Below are 26906 nucleotides of genomic sequence, written 5' to 3'. Positions count from 1 at the left end.
AGTTCTCTAGAAGTTAACTAGTGCTGTTACTTCCGTGATATAGAAGTTATTGTCCAACATTTGAATGTATTATCTATACTTCTAAATGAGTATGTATCTATCTATTTTCCATGTGCTGTTTTCAGTGGACTGTGGATGGATATTGTTATTTAAATAAGTTATGAATGCATATTTATTTCCCTGCATTTATGAATAATTTACAAGGAGAATGGCATCATTATAAAGCCATAATTTTCCTGACAGCTGCAGACAGGGCATTCTATTGACAACTCAAAACGCTCTTTGTTGCCATCGACGGGGAGAAGAGGCAGCTGATCTGTGATGGCTTCCTTCCAGATGTATCTGGTCGCGGACGCAATCATTACTGAGCCACAATGTGTCCCAAATGGTGGCCTATTCCCTATATAGTGCACTACTTTAGACCAGAGCCCTATTCCCTATATAGTGCACTACTTTAGACCAGAGCCCTATGGGTCACAGTAGTGCACTGTTTAGGGAACTATTGTCTTGCTCATGGAAGTGGGAGGTTGGAAGGGTTTGCACGTGTAAAACCAACAGATTGTCTGCAAACAATTAAAGCGCTGCTTGTTTAGTATTGTGGCATAAACCTAAACGAAACAAAATGTTGAAAAAGTCAAAGGGTCTGAAAACTTTCCAAAGGCACTTTATTTGTGTAAGGAGACGTGTGTGTGTGTGTGTGTGTGTGTGTGTGTGTGTGTGTGTGTGTGTGTGTGTGTGTGTGTGTGTGTGTGTGTGTGTCTGTGTGTAAGGAGACGTTTGTGTGTAGTACATGCAAAATAACTAGCCTACTGATTTTTCTACACTGTAGCTGGTCTAGTCCTAGCTACATGGTCTGTAACCTGACTCATTATGTCTAGGGGTCCTAGCTACATGGTCTATAACCTGACTCATTATGTCTAGGGGTCCTAGCTACATGGTCTATAACCTGACTCATTATGTCTAGGGGTCCTAGCTACATGGTCTATAACCTGACTCATTATGTCTAGGGGTCCTAGCTACATGCTCTGTAACCTGACTCATTATGTCTAGGGGTCCTAGCTACATGGTCTGTAACCTGACTCATTATGTCTAGGGGTCTTAGTTAAATGGTCTGTAACCGGACTCTTTATTCCAAGATGGCATAGCAGTCAGACGTCCTCTGTCCTCCTCTTGTCTTGTCCCGTGTATATATATATTTACATATTTTCTTCGCATATCTTTTTATATATATATTTTTTTAAACTCAACCTCAAAACACTCTCCTGCAACCCGCCTCACCAATAAAAAAAAAAAATGTATTATTTACCTCAAATCTGAAATCCACAACAAAAGCTAGCCAGAGGCTGGCCAGTACACTGGCTAACGTTGGAGTTCAGCTAGCCACGGTTGGCGGTCATCAGCTATCCCTTAGCTTGAAAAGCTATCGCCAGTTTTGCACAGTGCGACTCAGACCAGAGCATACCGGACCTATTTTCGCTCCATATCCCTGGATTTCTATCGCAAGCTCTGGACATTTACACCTGGATCTTGCATCTAGCTAGCTGCTACTCGAGTGACTATTGGCTAACGCCGGTCCCGGAGCTAACAGCAATTATTCCAGAGCTAGCCAGCTGAAGAGTTCCATCAGCCACTCCTGGGCTACAATCACCTATCCGGACCCGTTTTACTGCCGATGCGGAGCCCCACCGGGCCTTCATGACTGGACTACCGACGTTATCTGCCCGAGGGAGTTATCCAACTGGCCCCTCCGTCGCGACATAACCTGAACGCCCATCTGCGGCCCGCTAATCGTTAGCTGTCTTATCGGCTGCTATCTGAATAGGTCTATCGGACAATTTTCTTGGGCCATTATAACTATAACTATTTTGCCAATTGGACTGGTCCCCCCTACCACACGGAACCCCACTAATCTACAGACGGAAACGCACGAGGTGGCTAAAAACAGACCTCCCTCCATCTTCTGCCAGCTTGCTACCTATGGCCCTGCTAGCTGTCTGAATCTCACTTGGACATTTATGATCACTCGGCTAAGCATGCCTCTCCTTAATGTCAATATGCCTTGTCCACTGCTGTTCTGGTTAGTGTTTATTGGCTTATTTCACTGTAGAGCCTCTAGCCCTGCTCATTATACCTTATCCAACCTTTCAGTTCCACCACCCACACATGCTATGACATCTTCTGGTTTCAATTATGTTTCTAGAGACAATATCTCTCTCATCATCACTCAATGCCTAGGTTTACCTCCACTGTATTCACATCCTACCATACCTTTGTCTGTACATTATACCTTGATGCTATTTTATCACCCCCAGAAACCTGCTCCTTTTACTCTCTATTCCGGACGTCATAAACGACCAATTCTCATAGCTTTTAGCCGTACCCTTATCCCACTCCTCCCCTGTTCCTCTGGTGATGTAGAGGTGAATCCAGGCCCTGCAGTGCCTAGCTCCACTCCTATTCCCCAGGTGCTCTCTTTTGATGACTTCTGTAACCGTAATAGCCTTGGTTTCATGCATGTTAACATTAGAAGCCTCCTCCCTAAGTTTGTTTTATTCACTGCTTTAGCACACTCTGCCAACCCGGATGTCCTAGCCGTGTCTGAATCCTGGCTTAGGAACTCCACCAAAAACTCTGAAATCTTCATCCCTAACTACAACATTTTCAGACAAGATAGAACAGCCAAAGGGGGCGGTGTTGCAATCTACTGCAGAGATAGCCTGCAGAGTTCTGTCCTACTATCCAGGTCTGTACCCAAACAATTTGAACTTCTACTTTTAAAAATCCATCTCTCTAAAAACAAGTCTCTCACCGTTGCCGCCTGCTATAGACCCCCCTCTGCCCCCAGCTGTACTCTGGACACCATATGTGAACTGATTGCCCCCCATCTATCTTCAGAGCTCGTGTTGCTAGGTGACCTAAACTGGGACATGCTTAACCTCTATGGGACCGGCGGGACGAATTCGTCCCACCTACGTAACATCCACTGCCAGCCTGTGGCGCGATTTTCAAAATCTTCAAAATCCTATTACTTCAATTTCTCAAACATATGACTATTTTACAGCCATTTAAAGATAAGACTCTCGTTAATCTAACCACACTGTCCGATTTCAAAAAGGCTTTACAACGAAAGCAAAACATTAGATTATGTCAGCAGAGTACCAAGCCAGAAATAATCAGACACCCATTTTTCAAGCCAGCATATAATGTCACCAAAACCCAGAAGACAGCTAAATGCAGCACTCACCTTTGATGATCTTCATCAGATGACAACCCTAGGACATTATGTTATACAATACATGCATGTTTTGTTCAATCAAGTTCATATTTATATCAAAAACCAGCTTTTTACATTAGCATGTGACGTTCAGAACTAGCATACCCCCGCAAACTTACGGGGAATTCGCTAACATTTTACTAAATTACTCACGATAAACGTTCACAAAAAGCATAACAATTATTTTAAGAATTATAGATACAGACCTCCTCTATGCACTCGATATGTCCGATTTTAAAATAGCTTTTTGGTGAAAGCACATTTTGCAATATTCTAAGTACATAGCCCAGGCATCACGGGCTCGCTTATTTAGACACCCGGCAAGTTTAGCACTCACCATAATCATATTTACTATTATAAAAATGTCATTACCTTTTGTTGTCTTCGTCAGAATGCACACCCAGGACGTCTACTTCAATAACAAATGTTGGTTTGGTCCAAAATAATCCATCGTTATATCCGAATAGCGGCGTTTTGTTCGTATGCGTTCCAGACACTATCCGAAATAGTAAAGAAGTGTCGCGCTTGGCGCAATTCCTGACAATAAAATTCAAAGTATTCCATTGCCGTACGTCGAAGCATGTCAACCGCTGTTTAAAATCAATTTTTACGTCATTTTTCTCGTAGAAAGCGATAATATTCCGACAGGGAATCTCCTTTTCGGCAAACAGAGGAAAAAATCCCAAAGGCGGGGGCGGTCGGGGTCACGCGCATAAGCTAGTGTCTCTTGATGGGCCACTTGAGAAAGGCGATAATGTGTTTCAGCCTGGGGCTGGAATGACGACATTCTCTTTTTCCCGGGCTATGAGAGCCTATGGAAGACGTGGGAAGTGTCACGTTAGAGCAGAGATCCTTAGTAAATGATAGAGATGGCAAAGAAGTTCCAGAAATGGTCAGACAGGCCACTTCCTGTAAAGGAATCTCTCAGGTTTTGACCTGCCATTTGAGTTCTGTTATACTCACAGACACCATTCAAACAGTTTTAGAAAATTTAGGGTGTTTTCTATCCATATGTAATAAGTATATGCATATTCTAGTTACTGAGTAGGAGTGGTAACCAGATTAAATCGGGTATGTTTTTTATCCAGCCGTGTCAATGCTGCCCCCTAGCCCTAACAGGTTAACACCCCAGCCATCCTACAATCTAAGTTTGATGCCCTCAATCTCACACAAATTATCAATGAACCTACCAGGTACCATCCCAAAGCCGTAAACACGGGCACCCTCATAGATATCATCCTAACCAACTTGCCCTCTAAATACACCTCTGCTGTTTTCAACCAAGATCTCAGCGATCACTGCCTCATTGTCTGCATCCGTAATGGGTCAGACCTCCACTCATCACTGTCACACACTCCCTGAAACATTTCAGCGAGCAAGCCTTTCTAATCGACCTGGCCCGGGTATCCTGGAAGGATATTGACCTCATCCCTTCAGTAGAGGATGCCTGGTTATTTTTTTTAAATGCCTTCCTCATCATCTTAAATAAGCATGCCCCTTTCAAGAAATTTAGAACCAGGAACAGATATAGCCCTTGGTTCTCCCCAGACCTGACTGCCCTTAACCAACACAAAATCATCCTGTGGTGTTCTGCATTAGCATCGAACAGCCCCCGTGATATGCAACTTTTCAGGGAAGTTAGAAACCAATATACATAGGCAGTTAGAAAAGCCAAGGCTAGCTTTTTCAAGCAGAAATTTGCTTCCTGCAACACAAACTCAAAAAAGTTCTGGGACACTGTAAAGTCCATGGAGAATAAAAACTCCTCCTCCCAGCTGCCCACTAAATCCACTATAATTGAGAATTTCAATAAGCATTTTTCTACGGCTGGCCATACTTTCCACCTGGCTACCCCTACCGCGGTCAACATCACTGCACCCCCCCACAGCTACTTGCCCAAACCTTCCCCATTTCTCCTTCTCCCAAATCCAGTCAGCTGATGTTCTGAAAGAGCTGCAATATCTGGACCCCTACAAATCAGCTGGGCTAGACAATCTGGACCCTTTCTTTCTAAAATGATCTGCTGAAATTGTTGCAACCCCTATTACTAGCATGTTCAACTTCTCTTTCGTGTCGTCTGAGATTCCAAAAGATTGGAAAGCAGCTGCTGTCATCCCCCTCTTCAAAGGAGGGAACACTCTTGACCCAAACTGCTACAGACCTATATCTATCCTACCCTGCCTTTCTAAGGTCTTCGAAAGCCAAGTCAACAAACAGATTACCGACCATTTCGAATCCCACCGCACCTTCTCCGCTATGCAATCTGGTTTCAGAGCTGGTCATGGGTGCATCTCAGCCAAGCTCAAGGTCCTAAATGATATCGTAACCGCCATCGATAAGAAACAATACTGTGCTGCCGTATTCATTGACCTGGCCAATGCTTTCGACTGTCAATCACCACATCCTCATCGACAGACTCAATAGCCATGGTTTCTCAAATGATTGCCTCGCTTGGTTCACCAACTACTTCTCTGATAGAGTTCAATGTGTCAAATCGGAGGGCCTGTTGTCCGGGCCTCTGGTACTCTCTATGGGGGTGCCACAGGGTTAAATTCTCGGGCCGACTCTTTTCTCTGTATACATCAATGATGTCGCTCTTGCTGCTGGTGAGTCTCTGATCCACCTCTACGCAGACGACACCATTCTGTATACTTCTGGCCCTTCTTTGGACACTGTGTTAACAACCCTCCAGACGAGCTTCAATGCCATACAACTCTCCTTTGCTGCCTGCACCTGCCCGCCCGTCCAGCAGCACTACTTTGGACGGTTCTGACGTAGAATATGTGGACAACTACAAATACCTAGGTGTCTGGTTAGACTGTAAGCTCTCCTTCCAGACTCACATCTCCAATCCAAAGTTAAATCTAGAATTGGCTTCCTATTTCGCAACAAAGCATCCTTCACTCATGCTGCCAAACATACTCTCGTAAAACTGACCATCCTACCGATCCTTGACTTCCTCCAATACCCTACTCAATAAACTGGATGCAGTCTATCACAGTGCCATCCGTTTTTGTCACCAAAGCCCCATAAACTACCCACCACTGCGACCTGTACGCTCTCGTTGGCTGGCCCTTACTTCATACTTTAATGACTGGAACGAACTACAAAAATCTCTGAAACTGGAAACACTTATCTCCCTCACTAGCTTTAAGCACCAGCTATCAGAGCAGCTCCCAGATCACTGCACCTGTACATAGCCCATCTATAATTTAGCCCAAACTACTACCTCTTCCCCTACTTTATTTATTTATTTTATTTATTTTGCTCCCTTGCACCATCTTATTTATATTTTAACTTTGAACTTTCTTCAAATAACAAATCTACCATTCCAGTGTTTTACTTGCTATACTTTATTTACTTTGCCATGATGGCCTTTTTTGCCTTTACCTCCCTTATCTCACATCAATTGCTCACATTGTTTATAGTCTTATTTTTTTCTACTGTATCATTGATTGTGTGTTGTTTTACTCCATGTGTAACTCTGTGTTTTTGTATGTTGTCGAACTGCTTTGCTTTATTTTGGCCAGGTCGCAATTGTAAATGAGAACTTATTCTCAACTTGCCTACCTGGTTAAATAAAGGTTACACGACATTCCTCTGTATTCAGACTTCCTGGAAAAAACTGAGGATGGGCCACCAATGCTAACCTAAATGACAGAGTGAAAAGAAGCTTCTAGAGAATACAACTATTCAAAAACATACATACTGTTTGCAACAAGGCACGTAAGTAATACTGCAAATGTCACAAAGCAATACACTTTCTATCCTGAATACATGGTGTTATGTTCAGGGCAAATCCAACACATCACATCACTGAATACCACTCTTCCGATTTTCAAGCATGGTGGTGGCTGCATTATGTTATGGGTATGCTTGTCATTATTAAGGACTGGGGAGTTTTTCAGGATGAAAACAAAAATAGAATAGAGCAAAATCCTAGAGGAAAACCTGGTTCAGTCTGCTTTCCAACAGACACTGTGTTACGACTTCCGCCGAAGGCGGTCCCTCTTCTTGTTCGGGCGATGTTCTGCGGTCGACGTCACCGACCTTCTAGCCATCGCCGATCCACTTTTCATTTTCCATTGGTTTTGTCTTGTCTTCCACCACACCTGGTTCCAATTCCATCAATTACATGTTGTGTATTGAACCCTCTGTTCCCCCCCATGTCCGTAATTGTTTGTTGTTAGTGCTTGTGCACGTTATGTTCTGGTGTGCGTCGGGTTATATACCCATTTATTTCATTGTTCTGTATCTGGTGGGTTTTGATGATTAAACTGAGCCGTTGGAAACACAGTTTTGCTCTCCTGCGTCTGACTTCTCTGCCGCCAGTACACACCCTTGACACACTGGGAGATGAATTCACCTTTCAGAAGGACGAATACCTAAAACACAAGGCCAAATATAGACTGGAGTTGCTTACCAAGATAACATTGAATGTTATTGTGTGGCATTGTTACAGTTTTGTCTTAAATCAGCATGAAAATCTATGGCACGACCTGAAAATGGCTGTCTGCAGTGATCAACAACCAACTTGACAGAGCTTGAAGAATTGTAAAAAGAATAATGTGCAAATATTGTACAATCCAGGTGTGAAAAGCTCTTAAAGACTTACCCAGAAAGACTCACAGATGTAATCACCGACCAAAGGTGCTTCTACAAAGTATTGACTCAGGGATGTGAATACTTACTGTCTGTAAATGAGATATTTGCAAATATTTCAAAAAATATGTTTTCACTATGTCATTCCAGGGTATTGTGTGTAGATGGGTGAGAAAACAAATCTACTTATCCATTTTGAATTGAGGCTGTAACACAACACAATGTGGAATCAGTGAAGGGGTGTGAATACTTTCTGAATGCACTGTATATGTGACATTAGGTCTCGTAAGGAGGTCTCATAAGGAGGTCTCGTAAGGAGGTCTCGTAAGGAGGTCTCATAAGGAGGTCTCGTAAGGAGGTCTCGTAAGGAGGTCTCGTAAGGCCTTTATGTTTGCCCCTGACCTACATTTTGGTCGTATTCATATACTACACACTCCCACACGAACAGTTATACTTAGTTTTGAAACAGAAAGAATAATTAGAATTTCTTCATGTGTTTCATGCACATCTTCTTTCTCAGTAGTTTCTCTGGGATGTGAATTTGCGTGGGACAGAGAGACAAGGAGGCTGAATGAACCCTGCAGTGTTTCTCTTTGATGTCTGTCAGCCATTTGGGAGTGCTGATACATATATTGATCGCCTGAGCACCAGCAAGTTTCTCCCTCTCCCTCCTGCTGTTCGGCATATTATTTCTTCCTTGTTTTTTCATTTCCATCTGTTGATCAGAGAGAGAGGAACAGGCAGGGCTACAGGTTACAGAGATACCGTCTGTTGTTTAGAGAGAGAGGAACAGGCAGGGCTACTGGAATGGTGCTCTCTGTAACCTGTAGCCCTGCCTGTTCTTCTCTCTCTGATCAACAGATGGGATGGTGCTCTCTGTAACCTCTATCCCTGACTGTTCTTCTCTCTCTGATCAACAGATGGGATGCAGGTTACAGAGAGCTCCATCCCATCTGTTGAACAGAGAGAGAGGAACAGGCAGAGCTACAGGTTACAGAGAGCTCCATCCCATATATTGACAGTGTTTATTCAATTTACAAGCATTGTGTCCATTTAAAACAGCACGCTTTATTATTTTGGGTACTGTGCTGTGCGGATTGCGCGTTTGATCATTTTGGCATAGCTGATCCCCATGGTTATCTCTGTATATCTGATCCCCATGGTTATCTCCGTATATCTGATCCCCATGGTTATCTCTGTATATCTGATCCCCATGGTTATCTCTGTATAGCTGATCCCCATGGTTATCTCTGTATATCTGATCCCCATGGTTATCTCTGTATATTGACATTTACATTTTAGTCATTTAGCAGACCTCTTGGTGATAGAATCCCACTGATGGGATTGCTAGCATGGCGCAAAATTCAAAACAGCAAAAATCTAATAATTTCAATTTCTCAAACAATCAACTATTTTACACCATTTGAAAGATAAACATGTAAAATGCTGTTTTTGGATATAAATATGAACTTGATAGAACAAAAATGCATGTATTGTCTAACATAATGTCCTAGGAGTGTCATCTGATGAAGATTGTCAAAGGTTAGTGCATAATTTTAGCTGGTTTTCTGCTTTTGGTGACGCCTGTCCTTGAATTGAAAATGGATGTGTGTACTTTTTTGGCTATGTACTCTCCTAACATAATCTAACTTTATGCTTTCGCCGTAAAGCCTCTTTGAAATCGGACAATGTGTTTCGATTAAGGAGATGTTTATCTTTTAAATGGTGTAAAATAGTTGAAATTATTAGATTTTTGATGTTTTGAATTTCCCGCCATGCTAGCAATCCCATCAGTGGGATTCTATCCCACTGACGGGGGATGTTTGTTTCAAAAGTCACTACTTTAGAGGGAATAGGGTATTATTTCAGACACCTACAGCCTTCTACTGGAACAGCTGTCCTTCTCCTGTCTACCACCTATCGTTACTAGCATGGTTACCACCTTGAATCCCAAAAATAAATACTGTACCTTATTTCTGTAAATAAAAATGTTGGAAATAAATACAAAAAAAAAAATGTCTTGTTTCACTAAAGAAATGCTTTACACTTTGGGGGACAAAGCAGATCTCTCACTGTTATTTCAGTGACAGACACTACGTAAAAAAAAAGTGTAATTTAAACCAAACTATGTTAGTAGGTGTTGTGCATGAGCTCACCTGGGATGTAGTGGGTTGGAGGCAAGCTGCGGGCAATTCAGGGGTTGGATTGAATGGAAACCTATCATGTTTTGAATATGTCTCTTCTGCCTTGCAGGGATCACTGTTTTTCCAGAAGAATGAAATCCCTTTTATTGTGATGGCTAACAAAGCCTGCTGAATACCGGGAGAAATACAGCACATCTATTAGTTTGGCTGTTTTTTTCAAGTTTACAAAACAAAAACATGGAGGTAAGACTTTTCCTCGAATTATCTTCTTATATTACAGTCAAAAGTACTTGGGAAAATAATATGATATACACTGCTCAAAAAAAATAAAGGGAACACTTAAACAACACAATGTAACTCCAAGTCAATCACACTTCTGTGAAATCAAACTGTCCACTTAGGAAGCAACACTGATTGACAATACATTTCACATGCTGTTGTGCAAATGGAATAGACAACAGGTGGAAATTATAGACTATTAGCAAGACACCCCCAATAAAGGAGTGGTTCTGCAGGTGGTGACCACATACCACTTCTCAGTTCCTATGCTTTCTGGCTGATGTTTGGTCACTTTTGAATGCTGGCGGTGCTTTCACTCTAGTGGTAGCATGAGACGGAGTCTACAACCCACACAAGTGGCTCAGGTAGTGCAGCTCATCCAGGATGGCACATCAATGCGAGCTGTGGCAAGAAGGTTTGCTGTGTCTGTCAGCGTAGTGTCCAGAGCATGGAGGCGCTACCAGGAGACAGGTCAGTACATCAGGAGACGTGGAGGAGGCCGTAGGAGGGCAACAACCCAGCAGCAGGACCGCTACCTCCGCCTTTGTGCAAGGAGGAGCAGGAGGAGCACTGCCAGAGCCCTGCAAAATGACCTCCAGCAGGCCACAAATGTGCATGTGTCTGCTCAAACGGTCAGAAACAGACTCCATGAGGGTGGTATGAGGGCCCGACGTCCACAGGTGGGGGTTGTGCTTACCACCCAACACCGTGCAGGCTGTTTGGCATTTGCCAGAGAACACCAAGATTGGCAAATTCGCCACTGGCGCACTGTGCTCTTCACAGATGAAAGCAGGTTCACACTGAGCACATGTGACAGACGTGACAGAGTCTGGAGACGCCGTGGAGAATGTTCTGCTGCCTGCAACATCCTCCAGCATGACCGGTTTGGCGGTGGGTCAGTCATGGTGTGGGGTGGCATTTCTTTGGGGGGCCGCACAGCCCTCCATGTACTCGCCAGAGGTAGCCTGACTGCCATTAGGTACCGAGATGAGGTCCTCAGACCCCTTGTGAGACCATATGCTGGTGCGGTTGGCCCTGGGTTCCTCCTAATGCAAGACAATGCTAGACCTCATGTGGCTGGAGTGTGTCAGCAGTTCCTGCAAGAGGAAGGCATTGATGCTATGGACTGGCCCGCCCGTTCCCCAGACCTGAATCCAATTGAGCACATCTGGGACATCATGTCTCGCTCCATCCACCAACGCCACGTTGCACCACAGACTGTCCAGGAGTTGGCAGATGCTTTAGTCCAGGTCTGGGAGGAGATCCCTCAGGAGACCATCCGCCACCTCATCAGGAGTATGCCCAGGTGTTTTAGGGAGGTCATACAGGCACGTGGAGGCCACACACACTACTGAGCCTCATTTGACTTGTTTTAAGGACATTACATCAAAGTTGGATCAGCCTGTAGTGTGGTTTTCCACTTTAATTTTGAGTGTGACTCCAAATCCAGACCTCCATGGGTTGATAAATTGGATTTCCATTGATTATTTTTGTGTGATTTTGTTGTCAGCACATTCAACTATGTAAAGAAAAAAGTATTTAATAAGATTATTTCATTCATTCAGATCTAGGATGTGTTATTTTAGTTTTCCCTTTATTTTTTTGTACAGTGTATTACAATAGAGTTATTGAGTCATCAATGGCCTGTGAATGCACCAATAAGGTACTAAATGTACAAGTGCAATTTTAGGACAATAAAACACATCCTAATAAGTTTCTGCAAGTAAAGTAAGTCACACAACATGTTCATTCAATAAGGAATCATGGCTTTTACTTCAGCTGGTCAGAGCAGGTGTTCCTAATGTTTTGTACACTCAGTGTACATCAGGAGTGTCGGACAGCTACCTGTACAGGAGAGAAGAACATCACCTTGGCTGAGACTGCGTCTTAAAATGTCACCTTATTCCCTTTATGGTGCAATACTTTCCACCAGAGCTGCCTAAAATTCAACAACAATGGAGAAGGTTGATGGGATTACCCCACAGGATTATAATGAAATTATCTGTGAAAAGATACATTTATAACGGTATGATGTATGGCATCGTGGAGGAGATTCGTGTCCATTTTAGTTAACCTTATTTATGTCATTCCCGTGTTACTACCACTGCTCACCCACTCCTTTTTCTTAGGGATGATTTGATCCGTTGTTTCTTCCTTACTCATGGGGATTCCTTCAGTCTGACGGTAGAGTCAGACTACAGAACCTGGGCGTTCAAGACAAGAGTTTATAACGGTTAACACTTCCTTCTATACTATCACGTATATTTCATTAGTTTATACTAGCAACTACTTCAACAAAATGATCAATCAGTCATCGCTCAAGATGCGGATTTAGAATCAACGCGTTTTCAATTTTGTATTGATTTCATAGGCAAAAGGGTAAGAGAAAAAAATGGAATTCAGAAGCTAGAGCTACTACAGCCTAACCCCACAGGTAAACCCCACAGGAAAACTCCACAGCCTATCCCCACAGGTAAACCCCACAGGTAAACTCCACAGGTAAACCCCACAGGTAAACTCCACAGGTAAACCCCACACCCTATCCCCGCATGTAAACTCCACAGGTAAACCCCACAGGTAAACTCCACAGGTAAACCCCACAGGTAAACTCCACAGCCAAACCCCACAGGTAAACTCCACAGCCTAACCCCACAGGTAAACTCCACAGCCTAACCCCACACCATAACCCCACAGGTAAACCCCACAGGTAAACTCCACAAGTCAACTCCACAGCCTAACTCCACAGGTAAACTCCACAGCCTAACCACACAGGCAAACTCAATATCCTAACTCATTTACATTTACATTTACATTTAAGTCATTTAGCAGACGCTCTTATCCAGAGCGACTTACAAATTGGTGCATTCACCTTATAATATCCAGTGGAACAACCACTTTACAATAGTGCATCTAAATCTTTTAAGGGGGGGGGTTAGAAGGATTACTTCATCCTATCCCAGGTATTCCTTGAAGAGGTGGGGTTTCAGGTGTCTCCGGAAGGTGGTGATTGACTCCGCTGTCCTGGCGTCGTGAGGGAGCTTGTTCCACCATTGGGGTGCCAGAGCAGCGAACAGTTTTGACTGGGCTGAGCGGGAACTGTGCTTCTTCAGAGGTAGGGAGGCGAGCAGGCCAGAGGTGGATGAATGGAGTGCCCTTGTTTGGGTGTAGGGCCTGATCAGAGCCTGAAGGTACGGAGATGCCGTTCCCCTCACAGCTCCGTAGGCAAGCACCATGGTCTTGTAGCAGATGCGAGCTTCGACTGGAAGCCAGTGGAGAGAGCGGAGGAGCGGGGTGACGTGAGAGAACTTGGGAAGGTTGAACACCAGACGGGCTGCGGCGTTCTGGATGAGTTGTAGGGGTTTAATGGCACAGGCAGGGAGCCCAGCCAACAGCGAGTTGCAATAATCCAGACGGGAGATGACAAGTGCCTGGATTAGGACCTGCGCCGCTTCCTGTGTGAGGCAGGGTCGTACTCTGCGAATGTTGTAGAGCATGAACCTACAGGATCGGGTCACCGCCTTGATGTTGGTGGAGAATGACAGGGTGTTGTCCAGGGTCACGCCAAGGCTCTTAGCACTCTGGGAGGAGGACACAAGGGAGTTGTCAACCGTGATGGCGAGATCATGGAACGGGCAGTCCTTCCCCGGGAGGAAGAGCAGCTCCGTCTTGCCGAGGTTCAGCTTGAGGTGGTGATCCGTCATCCACACTGATATGTCTGCCAGACATGCAGAGATGCGATTCGCCACCTGGTTGTCAGAAGGGGGAAAGGAGAAGATTAATTGTGTGTCATCTGCATAGCAATGATATGAGAGACCATGTGAGGATATGACAGAGCCAAGTGACTTGGTGTATAGCGAGAATAGGAGTGGGCCAAGAACAGAGCCCTGGGGGACACCAGTGGTGAGAGCACGTGGTGCGGAGACAGATTCTCGCCACGCCACCTGGTAGGAGCGACCTGTCAGGTAGGACGCAATCCAAGCGTGGGCGGCGCAGGAGATGCCCAGCTCGGAGAGGGTGGAGAGGAGGATCTGATGGTTCACGGTATCAAAGGCAGCAGATAGGTCTAGAAGGATGAGAGCAGAGGAGAGAGAGTTAGCTTTAGCAGTGCGGAGAGCCTCCGTGACACAGAGAAGAGCAGTCTCAGTTGAATGCCCAGTCTTGAAACATGACTGATTAGGATCAAGAAGGTCATTCTGAGAGAGATAGCAAGAGAGCTGGCCAAAGACGGCACGTTCAAGAGTTTTGGAGAGAAAGGAAAGAAGGGATACTGGTCTGTAGTTGTTGACATCGGAGGGATCGAGTGTAGGTTTTTTCAGAAGGGGTGCAACTCTCGCTCTCTTGAAGACGGAAGGGACGTAGCCAGCGGTCAAGGATGAGTTGATGAGCGAAGTGAGGTAGGGGAGAAGGTCTCCGGAAATGGTCTGGAGAAGAGAGGAGGGGATAGGGTCAAGTGGGCAGGTTGTTGGGCGGCCGGCCGTCACAAGACGCGAGATTTCATCTGGAGAGAGAGGGGAGAAAGAGGTCAAAGCACAGGGTAGGGCAGTGTGAGCAGGACCAGCGGTGTCGTTTGACTTAGCAAACGAGGATCGGATGTCGTCAACCTTCTTTTCAAAATGGTTGACGAAGTCATCCGCAGAGAGGGAGGAGGGGGGAGGGGGAGGAGGATTCAGGAGGGAGGAGAAGGTAGCAAAGAGCTTCCTAGGGTTAGAGGCAGATGCTTGGAGTTTAGAGTGGTAGAAAGTGGCTTTAGCAGCAGAGACAGAAGAGGAAAATGTAGAGAGGAGGGAGTGAAAGGATGCCAGGTCCGCAGGGGAGGCGAGTTTTCCTCCATTTCCGCTCGGCTGCCCGGAGCCCTGTTCTGTGAGCTCGCAGTGAGTCGTCGAGCCACGGAGCAGAAGGGGAGGACCGAGCCGGCCTGGAGGATAGGGGACAGAGGAAATCAAAGGATGCAGAGAGGGAGGAGAGGAGGGTTGAGGAGGCAGAATCAGGAGATAGGTTGGAGAAGGTTTGAGCAGAGGGAAGAGATGATAGGATGGAAGAGGAGAGAGTAGCGGGAGAGAGAGAGCGAAGGTTGGGACGGCGCAATACCATCCGAGTAGGGGCAGAGTGAGAAGTGTTGGATGAGAGCGAGAGGGAAAAGGATACAAGGTAGTTGTCGGAGACTTGGAGGGGAGTTGCAATGAGATTAGTGGAAGAACAGCATCTAGTAAAGATGAGGTCAAGCGTATTGCCTGCCTTGTGAGTAGGGGGGGAAGGTGAGAGGGTGAGGTCGAAAGAGGAGAGGAGTGGAAAGAAGGAGGCAGAGAGGAATGAGTCGAAGGTAGACGTGGGGAGGTTAAAGTCACCCAGAACTGTGAGAGGTGAGCCATCCTCAGGAAAGGAACTTATCAAGGCGTCAAGCTCATTGATGAACTCTCCAAGGGAACCTGGAGGGCGATAAATGATAAGGATGTTAAGCTTGAAAGGGCTGGTAACTGTGACAGCATGGAATTCAAATGAGGAGATAGACAGATGGGTCAGGGGAGAAAGAGAGAATGTCCACTTGGGAGAGATGAGGATTCCAGTGCCACCACCCCGCTGGCTCGATGCTCTAGGGGTATGCGAGAACACGTAGTCAGACGAGGAGAGAGCAGTAGGAGTAGCAGTGTTATCTGTGGTAATCCATGTTTCCGTCAGCGCCAGGAAGTCTAGGGACTGGAGGGTAGCATAGGCTGAGATGAACTCAGCCTTGTTGGCCGCAGACCGGCAGTTCCAGAGGCTGCCGGAGACCTGGAACTCCACGTGGGTCGTGCGCGCTGGGACCACCAGGTTAGAGTGGCAGCGGCCATGCGGTGTGGAGCGTTTGTATGGCCTGTGCAGAGGAGAGAGAACAGGGATAGACAGACACATAGTAGACAAGCTACAGAAGAGGCTACGCTAATGCAAAGGAGATTGGAATGACAAGTGGACTACACGTCTCGAATGTTCAGGAAGTTAAGCTTACGTTGCAAAAATCTTATTGACTAAAATGATACAGTACTGCTGGCTGGTGGAGTAGGCTAGCTAGCAGTGGCTGCGTTGTTGACTTTGAACGTGTAGCTGGCTAGGTAACCTCGATAGTTTCAGTACTACACCTTGTCATGATACAAAGCAACTTTGTAGCTAGCTAGCTGACATAACACTAATCAAGACGTTCCTTGTAATGTATTTAGTTTCTACAATGCTGCTCGTCGGTAATAGTTGGCTGGGTTAGGAAAAATGGCGTCGCGGGGGACGGAAAAAGCTGGCTAGCTAACCTCGATGGCTGGCTAGCTAACAATTATCAAGCTATGACAAAGACAACTAAGTAGCTAGCTAGGTAACACTGCACTAGTCAAATCGTTCCGTTGTAAAGTATTAGTATCTACAGCGCTGCTAGTCGGTAACGGTTGGCTAGCTGGCAGTGGGTTAATGATGACTAGGTGTGTTGACTAAGTCAGGCGCCGCGTCGTGGCTGGCTAGCTCACCTCGATAATACTCAAACTCAAACTACACAATTATCTTAGATACAGAGACAGCAAAGACAACTATGTAGCTGGCTAACTAACACTAACACCACACTAATCAAGTCGTTACGTTGTAATGTAGTAGTTTCTGCAGTGCTGCTAGTCGGTAGAAGTTGGCTAGCTAGCAGTGATGACTAGCTAGCTAGCAGCTAGCAGTGTTGACTACGTTAGGAGGACGAAGATAGCTAGCCTCGATAATTACTCAATTACTCTAAACTACACAATTATCTTTGATACAAAGACGGCTATGTGGCTAGCTAAGAAGAATTGCTCAGATCAAACAAATCAAGCCGTTGTAATGTAGTGAAGTGTAATATTACCTGTGGAGCGAAGCGTGGTGCGACTGCTCGCTCCACAGCCTATCCCCAGAGCCTAACTCCACAATGAAACTCCACTGCCTAATCCCACAGGTAAACTCCACAAGTAAACTCCACAGCCTATCCCCACAGGTAAACTCCACAGTCTATCCCCACAGGTAAACCCCACAGGTAAACTCCACAAGTCAACTCCACAGCCTAACTCCACAAGTAAACTCCACAGCCTAACCCCACAGGTAAACTCCACCGCCAAACCCCACAGGTAAAATCCACCGCCTAACCCCACAGGTAAACTCCACAGTCTATCCCCACAGGTAAACCACACAGGTAAACTCCACAAGTAAACTCCACAGCCAAACTCCACAGGTAAACTCCACAGCCTAAGTCCACAGGTAAACTCCACAGGTAAACTCCACATCCTATCCCCACAGGTAAACTCCACATCAAATCCCCACAGGCTAAACCCCACAGCCTAACCCCACATTTAAACTCCACATTTAAACTCCACAGCCTAACCCCACAGCCTAACCCCACAGTCTAACCCCACAGTCTAACCCAACAGTCTAACCCCACAGGTAAACTCCACAGCCTAACTCCACAGGTAAACTCCACAGGTAAACTCCACCGCCAAACCCCACAGGTAAAATCCACCGCCTAACCCCACAGGTAAACTCCACAGCCTATCCCCACAGGTAAACTCCACAGTCTATCCCCACAGGTAAACCACACAGGTAAACTCCACAAGTAAACTCCACAGCCAAACTCCACAGGTAAACTCCACAGCCTAACTCCACAGGTAAACTCCACATCCTATCCCCACAGGTAAACTCCGCATCAAATCCCCACAGGCTAAACCCCACAGCCTAACCCCACATTTAAAGTCCACATTTAAACTCCACAGCCTAACCCCACAGCCTAACCTCACAGGCTAACCCCACAGTCTAACCCCACAGGTAAACTCCACAGCCTAACTCCACAGTCTATCCCCACAGGTAAACCACACAGGTAAACTCCACAAGTAAACTCCACAGCCAAACTCCACAGGTAAACTCCACAGCCTAAGTCCACAGGTAAACTCCACAGGTAAACTCCACATCCTATCCCCACAGGTAAACTCCACATCAAATCCCCACAGGCTAAACCCCACAGCCTAACCCCACATTTAAACTCCACATTTAAACTCCACAGCCTAACCCCACAGCCTAACCCCACAGTCTAACCCCACAGTCTAACCCAACAGTCTAACCCCACAGGTAAACTCCACAGCCTAACTCCACAGGTAAACTCCACAGGTAAACTCCACCGCCAAACCCCACAGGTAAAATCCACCGCCTAACCCCACAGGTAAACTCCACAGCCTATCCCCACAGGTAAACTCCACAGTCTATCCCCACAGGTAAACCACACAGGTAAACTCCACAAGTAAACTCCACAGCCAAACTCCACAGGTAAACTCCACAGCCTAACTCCACAGGTAAACTCCACATCCTATCCCCACAGGTAAACTCCGCATCAAATCCCCACAGGCTAAACCCCACAGCCTAACCCCACATTTAAAGTCCACATTTAAACTCCACAGCCTAACCCCACAGCCTAACCTCACAGGCTAACCCCACAGTCTAACCCCACAGGTAAACTCCACAGCCTAACTCCACAGTCTATCCCCACAGGTAAACCACACAGGTAAACTCCACAAGTAAACTCCACAGCCAAACTCCACAGGTAAACTCCACAGCCTAAGTCCACAGGTAAACTCCACAGGTAAACTCCACATCCTATCCCCACAGGTAAACTCCACATCAAATCCCCACAGGCTAAACCCCACAGCCTAACCCCACATTTAAACTCCACATTTAAACTCCACAGCCTAACCCCACAGCCTAACCCCACAGTCTAACCCCACAGTCTAACCCAACAGTCTAACCCCACAGGTAAACTCCACAGCCTAACTCCACAGGTAAACTCCACAGGTAAACTCCACCGCCAAACCCCACAGGTAAAATCCACCGCCTAACCCCACAGGTAAACTCCACAGCCTATCCCCACAGGTAAACTCCACAGTCTATCCCCACAGGTAAACCACACAGGTAAACTCCACAAGTAAACTCCACAGCCAAACTCCACAGGTAAACTCCACAGCCTAACTCCACAGGTAAACTCCACATCCTATCCCCACAGGTAAACTCCGCATCAAATCCCCACAGGCTAAACCCCACAGCCTAACCCCACATTTAAAGTCCACATTTAAACTCCACAGCCTAACCCCACAGCCTAACCCCACAGGCTAACCCCACAGTCTAACCCCACAGGTAAACTCCACAGCCTAACTCCACAGTCTATCCCCACAGGTAAACCACACAGGTAAACTCCACAAGTAAACTCCACAGCCAAACTCCACAGGTAAACTCCACAGCCTAAGTCCACAGGTAAACTCCACAGGTAAACTCCACATCCTATCCCCACAGGTAAACTCCACATCAAATCCCCACAGGTAAACTCCACAGCCTAACCCCACAGGTAAACTCCACAGGTAAACCCCACAGCCTAACTCCACAGCCTAAACTCCACAGCCTAAACTCCACAGCCTAAACTCCACAGCCTAACCCCACAGGTAAACTCCACAGCCTAACTCCACAGCCTAAACTCCACAGCCTAACTCCACAGGTAAACCCCACAGCCTAACCCCACAGGTAAACTCCACAGCCTAACTCCACAGCCTAAACTCCACAGCCTAACTCCACAGGTAAACCCCACAGGTAAACTCCACAGCCTAACTCCACAGCCTAAACTCCACAGCCTAACTCCACAGGTAAACCCCACAGGTAAACTCCACAGCCTAACCCCACAGGTAAACTCCACAGCCTAACCCCACAGGTAAACCCCACAGCCTAACTCAAGATTTAAACTCCACAGCCTAACCCCACAGCCTAACCCCACAGCCTAAACACCACAGCCTAACCCCACAGCCTAACCCAACAGCCTAAACTCCACAGCCTAAACCCACAGGTAAACTCCACAGCCTGAACTCCACAGCCTAACCCCACAGGTAAACTCCACAGCCTAACTCCACAACAAAACTCCACAGCCTAACTCCACAGGTAAACTCCACAGCCTAACTCCACATTTAAACTCCACAGCCTAACTCCACAGGAAAACCCCACAGCCTAACTCCACAGGTAAACTCCACAGCCTAACTCCACAGGTAAACTCCACAGCCTAACTCCACATTTAAACTCCACAGCCTAACTCCACATTTAAACTCCACAGCCTAACTCCACATTTAAACTCCACAGCCTAACCACACAGGTAAACTCCACAGCCTAACTCCACATTTAAACTCCACAGCCTAACCCCACAGCCTAACCCCACAGTCTAACCCCACAGTCTAACCCAACAGTCTAACCCCACAGGTAAACTCCACAGCCTAACTCCACAGGTAAACGCCACAGGTAAACTCCACCGCCAAACCCCACAGGTAAAATCCACCGCCTAACCCCACAGGTAAACTCCACAGCCTATCCCCACAGGTAAACTCCACAGTCTATCCCCACAGGTAAACCACACAGGTAAACTCCACAAGTAAACTCCACAGCCAAACTCCACAGGTAAACTCCACAGCCTAACTCCACAGGTAAACTCCACATCCTATCCCCACAGGTAAACTCCGCATCAAATCCCCACAGGCTAAACCCCACAGCCTAACCCCACATTTAAAGTCCACATTTAAACTCCACAGCCTAACCCCACAGCCTAACCCCACAGGCTAACCCCACAGTCTAACCCCACAGGTAAACTCCACAGCCTAACTCCACAGTCTATCCCCACAGGTAAACTACACAGGTAAACTCCACAAGTAAACTCCACAGCCAAACTCCACAGGTAAACTCCACAGCCTAAGTCCACAGGTAAACTCCACAGGTAAACTCCACATCCTATCCCCACAGGGAAACTCCACATCAAATCCCCACAGGCTAAACCCCACAGCCTAACCCCACATTTAAACTCCACATTTAAACTCCACAGCCTAACTCCACAGCCTAACCCCACAGCCTAACCCCACAGTCTAACCCCACAGGTAAACTCCACAGCCTAACTCCACAGGTAAACTCCACAGGTAAACTCCACCGCCAAACCCCACAGGTAAAATCCACCGCCTAACTCCACAGGTAAACTCCACAGCCTAAGTCCACAGGTAAACTCCACAGGTAAACTCCACATCCTATCCCCACAGGTAAACTCCACATCAAATCCCCACAGGTAAACTCCACAGCCTAACCCCACAGGTAAACTCCACAGGTAAACCCCACAGCCTAACTCCACAGCCTAAACTCCACAGCCTAAACTCCACAGCCTAAACTCCACAGCCTAACCCCACAGGTAAACTCCACAGCCTAACTCCACAGCCTAAACTCCACAGCCTAACTCCACAGGTAAACCCCACAGCCTAACCCCACAGGTAAACTCCACAGCCTAACTCCACAGCCTAACTCCACAGCCTAAACTCCACAGCCTAACTCCACAGGTAAACCCCACAGGTAAACTCCACAGCCTAACTCCACAGCCTAAACTCCACAGCCTAACTCCACAGGTAAACCCCACAGGTAAACTCCACAGCCTAACCCCACAGGTAAACTCCACAGCCTAACCCCACAGGTAAACCCCACAGCCTAACTCCAGATTTAAACTCCACAGCCTAACCCCACAGCCTAAACACCACAGCCTAACCCCACAGCCTAACCCAACAGCCTAAACTCCACAGCCTAAACCCACAGGTAAACTCCACAGCCTAAACTCCACAGCCTAACCCCACAGGTAAACTCCACAGCCTAACTCCACAAGAAAACTCCACAGCCTAACTCCACAGGTAAACTCCACAGCCTAACTCCACATTTAAACTCCACAGCCTAACTCCACAGGAAAACTCCACAGCCTAACTCCACAGGTAAACTCCACAGCCTAACTCCACAGGTAAACTCCACAGCCTAACTCCACATTTAAACTCCACAGCCTAACTCCACATTTAAACTCCACAGCCTAACCACACAGGTAAACTCCACAGCCTAACTCCACATTTAAACTCCACAGCCTAACTCCACAGGAAAACTCCACAGCCTAACTCCACAGGTAAACTCCACAGCCTAACTCCACAGGTAAACTCCACAGCCTAACTCCACAGGTAAACTCCACAGCCTAACTCCACAGGAAAACTCCACAGCCTAACTCCACAGGTAAACTCCACAGCCTAACTCCACAGGTAAACTCCACAGCCTAACTCCACATTTAAACTCCACAGCCTAACTCCACAGGAAAACTCCACAGCCTAACTCCACAGGTAAACTCCACAGCCTAACTCCACATTTAAACTCCACAGCCTAACCCCACAGCATAACTCCACAGCTAAACTCCACAGCCTAAACTCCACATCCTAACCCCACATTTAAACTCCACAGCCTAAACTCCACAGCCTAACTCCACAGCATAACTCCACAGCATAACTCCACAGCCTAACTCCACAGCCTAACTCCACAGCATAACTCCACAGCCTAACCCCACATTTAAACTCCACAGCCTAACTCCACAGCATAACTCCACAGCATAACTCCACAGCCTAACCCCACAGGTTAACTCCACAGCCTAACTCCACAGGTAAACTCCACATCCTAACTCCACAGGTAAACTCCACAGCCTAACTCCTCAGCATAACTCCACAGCCTAAACACCACAGCCTAAACTCCACAGCCTACCCCCACAGCCTAACTCCACTGCCTAACCTCACAGCCTAAACCCACAGGTGAAATAATCATTGCAGTGTCTCATAACGAGGTACTACTGAGCCCGGTAACAACAGAAACACAAATCCCTCTAGGCCCCATGAGGATCCTGGCCATAATAACACAAATCCCTCTAGGCCCCATGAGGATCCTGGCCATAATAACACAAATCCCTCTAGGCCCCATGAGGATCCTGGCCATAATAACACAAATCCCTCTAGGCCCCATGATGATCCTGGCCATAATAACACACTTCCCTCTAGGCCCCATGATGATCCTGGCCATAATAACACAAATCCCTCTAGGCCCCATGATGATACTGGCCATAATAACACAAATCCCTCTAGGCCCCATGAGGATCCTGGCCATAATAACACAAATCCCTCTAGGCCCCATGAGGATCCTGGCCATAATAACACAAATCCCTCTAGGCCCCATGAGGATCCTGGCCATAATAACACAAATCCCTCTAGGCCCCATGATGATCCTGGCCATAATAACACACTTCCCTCTAGGCCCCATGATGATCCTGGCCATAATAACACAAATCCCTCTAGGCCCCATGATGATACTGGCCATAATAACACAAATCCCTCTAGGCCCCATGAGGATCCTGGCCATAATAACACAAATCCCTCTAGGCCCCATGATGATACTGGCCATAATAACACAAATCCTTCTAGGCCCCATGAGGATCCTGGCCATAATAACACACTTCCCTCTAGGCCCCATGATGATCCTGGCCATAATAACACAAATCCCTCTAGGCCCCATGATGATCCTGGCCATAATAACACAAATCCCTCTAGGCCCCATGATGATCCTGGCCATAATAACACAAATCCCTCTAGGCCCCATGATGATCCTGGCCATAATAACACACTTCCCTCTAGGCCCCATGATGATCCTGGCCATAATAACACACTTCCCTCTAGGCCCCATGATGATCCTGGCCATAATAACACAAATCCCTCTAGGCCCCATGATGATACTGGCCATAATAACACACTTCCCTCTAGGCCCCATGATGATCCTGGCCATAATAACACACTTCCCTCTAGGCCCCATGATGATCCTGGCCATAATAACACAAATCCCTCTAGGCCCCATGATGATACTGGCCATAATAACACAAATCCCTCCAGGCCCCATGATGATACTGGCCATAATAACACACTTCCCTCTAGGCCCCATGATGATCCTGGCCATAATAACACACTTCCCTCTAGGCCCCATGATGATCCTGGCCATAATAACACAAATCCCTCTAGGCCCCATGATGATCCTGGCCATAATAACACATTTCTCTCCAGGCCCAATTTAAATAAATAAATACATATTTCACCTTTATTTAACCAGGTAGTCTAGTTGAGAACAAGTTCTCATTTACTACTGTGACCTGGCCAAGATAAAGCAAAGCAGTGCGACACAAAGAACAACACAGAGTTACACATGGAATAAACAAGCGTACAGTCAATAACACAATAGGAAAAAAAAATCTATATACAGTGTGTGTGCAAATGAGGTAAGATTAGGGAGGTAAGGCAATAAATAGGCCATGGTGGCGAAGTAATTACAATTTGGCAATTACACACTGGAGTAATAGATGTGTAGAAGATGAATGTGCAAGTAGAGATACTGGGGTGCAAAGGAGCAATAAATAAATAAATAAATAACAATATGGTGATGCGGTAGTTGGATGGGCTGTTTGCAGATGCAATGATCTGTGAGCTGCTCTGACAGCTGGTGCTTAAAGCTAGTGAGGGAGATATGAGTCTCCAGCTTCAGTGATTTTTGTAGTTCGTTCCAGTCATTGGCAGCAGAGAACTGGAAGGAAAGGCAGCCAAAGGAGGAATTGGCTTTGGGGGATGACCAGTGAAATATACCTGCTGGAGCGCGTGCTACGGGTGGGTGCTGCTATGGTGACCAGTGAGCTGAGATAAGGCGGAGCTTTACCTAGAAAAGACTTATAGATGACCTGGAGCCAGTGGGTTTGGCGACGAATATGAAGCGAGGGCCAGCCAACAAGAGCATACAGGTCGCAGGGGTGGGTAGTATATGGGGCTTTGGAGACAAAATAGATGGTACTGTGATAGACTGCATCCAACATCCATGAGGATCCTGGCCATCATAACACACTTCCCTCCAGGCCCCATGAGGATCCTGGCCATAATAACACTCTTTCCTTCCAGGCCCCATGAGGATCCTGGCCATGATAACACTCTTCCTACCAGGCCCCATGATGATCCTGGCCATGATAACACACTTCCCTCCAGGCCCCATGATGATCCTGGCCATGATAACACTCTTCCTTCCAGGCCCCATGAGGATCCTGGCCATGATAACACTCTTTCCTCTAGGCCCCATGAGGATCCTGGCCATGATAACACACTTCCCTCCAGGCCCCATGATGATCCTGGCCATGATAACACTCTTCCTTCCAGGCCCCATGAGGATCCTGGCCATGATAACACTCTTCCTACCAGGCCCCATGAGGATCCTGGCCATGATAACACTCTTTCCTCTAGGCCCCATGAGGATCCTGGCCATGATAACACACTTCCCTCCAGGCCCCATGATGATCCTGGCCATGATAACACACTTCCCTCCAGGCCCCATGATGATCCTGGCCATGATAACACACTTCCCTCCAGGCCCCATGATGATCCTGGCCATGATAACACACTTTCCCCAGCTTTAAATCACATCACCACTGTGCATAACTATAGTGATATTTGCTTCACTGCGACCATCTTCCGTCAACTCAACAGTACACTGATCATCAGAATCCTCCTGCTCAGCCTCTGTCTCTTTCTCTGTGTGGTCCTCTGTGGCTGTAAGACGGTGTGGTCCTCTGTGGCTGTAAGACGGTGTAGTCCTCCATAAGACGGTGTGGTCCTCTGTGGCGGTAAGACGGTGTGGTCCTCCGTAAGACAGTGTAGTCCTCCGTAAGACGGTGTGGTCCTCTGTGGCTGTAAGATGGTGTGGTCCTCTGTAAGACGGTGTGGTCCTCTGTGGCTGTAAGACGGTGTGGTCCTCTGTGGCTATAAGACAGTGTAGTCCTCCGTAAACGGTGTGGTCCTCCATAAGACGGTGTGGTCCTCTGTGGCGGTAAAACGGTGTGGTCCTCCGTAAGACGGTGTGGTCCTCTGTGGCTGTAAGATGGTGTGGTCCTCTGTGGCGGTAAGACGGTGTGGTCCTCTGTGGCTTTAAGATGGTGTAGTCCTCTGTAAGACGGTGTGGTCCTCTGTGGCTGTAAGACGGTGTGGTCCTCTGAAAGATGGTGTGGTCCTCTGTGGCGGTAAGACGGTGTGGTGCTCTGCGGTTGTAAGACGGTGTGGTCCTCTGTAAGACGGTGTGGTCCTCTGTGGCTGAAAGACGGTGTGGTCCTCTGTGGCTGTAAGACGGTGTGATCCTCTGTAAGACGGTGTAGTCCTCTGAAAGACGGTGTGGTCCTCTGTGGCTATAAGACAGTGTAGTCCTCCGTAAGACAGTGTGGTCCTCTGTGGCTATAAGATGGTGTGGTCCTCTGTGGCGGTAAAACGGTGTGGTCCTCTGTAAGACGGTGTGGTCCTCTGTGGCTGTAAGACGGTGTGGTCCTCCGTAAGACGGGGTGGTCCTCTGTGGCTGTAAGACGGTGTGGTCCTCCGTAAGACGGTGTGGTCCTCTGTAAGACGGTGTGGTCCTCCATAAGACGGGGTGGTCCTCTGTGGCTGTAAGACGGTGTGGTCCTCTGTGGCTATAAGACGGTGTAGTCCTCCATAAGACGGTGTGGTCCTCTGTGGCGGTAAGACGGTGTGGTCCTCCGTAAGACAGTGTAGTCCTCCGTAAGACGGTGTGGTCCTCTGTGGGTGTAAGACGGTGTGGTCCTCTGTGGCTATAAGACAGTGTAGTCCTCCGTAAACGGTGTGGTCCTCTATAAGACGGTGTGGTCCTCTGTGGCTATAAGACGGTGTGGTCCTCTGTGGCGGTAAAACGGTGTGGTCCTCCGTAAG

The 26906-nt window shown here is 47.0% G+C and overlaps 1 protein-coding gene across 1 annotated transcript in view; it reads right to left on the bottom strand.

The window, feature by feature from the left end:
* The window catches only part of LOC106581593 (F-box only protein 40), an 88587-nt gene extending 63000 nt beyond the window's left edge, over nt 1-25587 (bottom strand). The window contains exon 1 of the mRNA XM_045703435.1: nt 25051-25587. Within this exon, the coding sequence (XP_045559391.1) occupies nt 25051-25587 (537 nt within the window). The remainder of the gene's footprint in view (nt 1-25050) is intronic.
* Between the last annotated feature and the right edge of the window lie 1319 nt (nt 25588-26906).

This window comes from Salmo salar, chromosome ssa20 (genome assembly GCF_905237065.1).
Source record: "Salmo salar chromosome ssa20, Ssal_v3.1, whole genome shotgun sequence".
In the NCBI taxonomy this organism is placed as follows: domain Eukaryota; kingdom Metazoa; phylum Chordata; class Actinopteri; order Salmoniformes; family Salmonidae; genus Salmo; species Salmo salar.
Note: the sequence above shows the minus strand (reverse complement) of the source record. Positions and strands in the feature narration are given on the sequence as shown.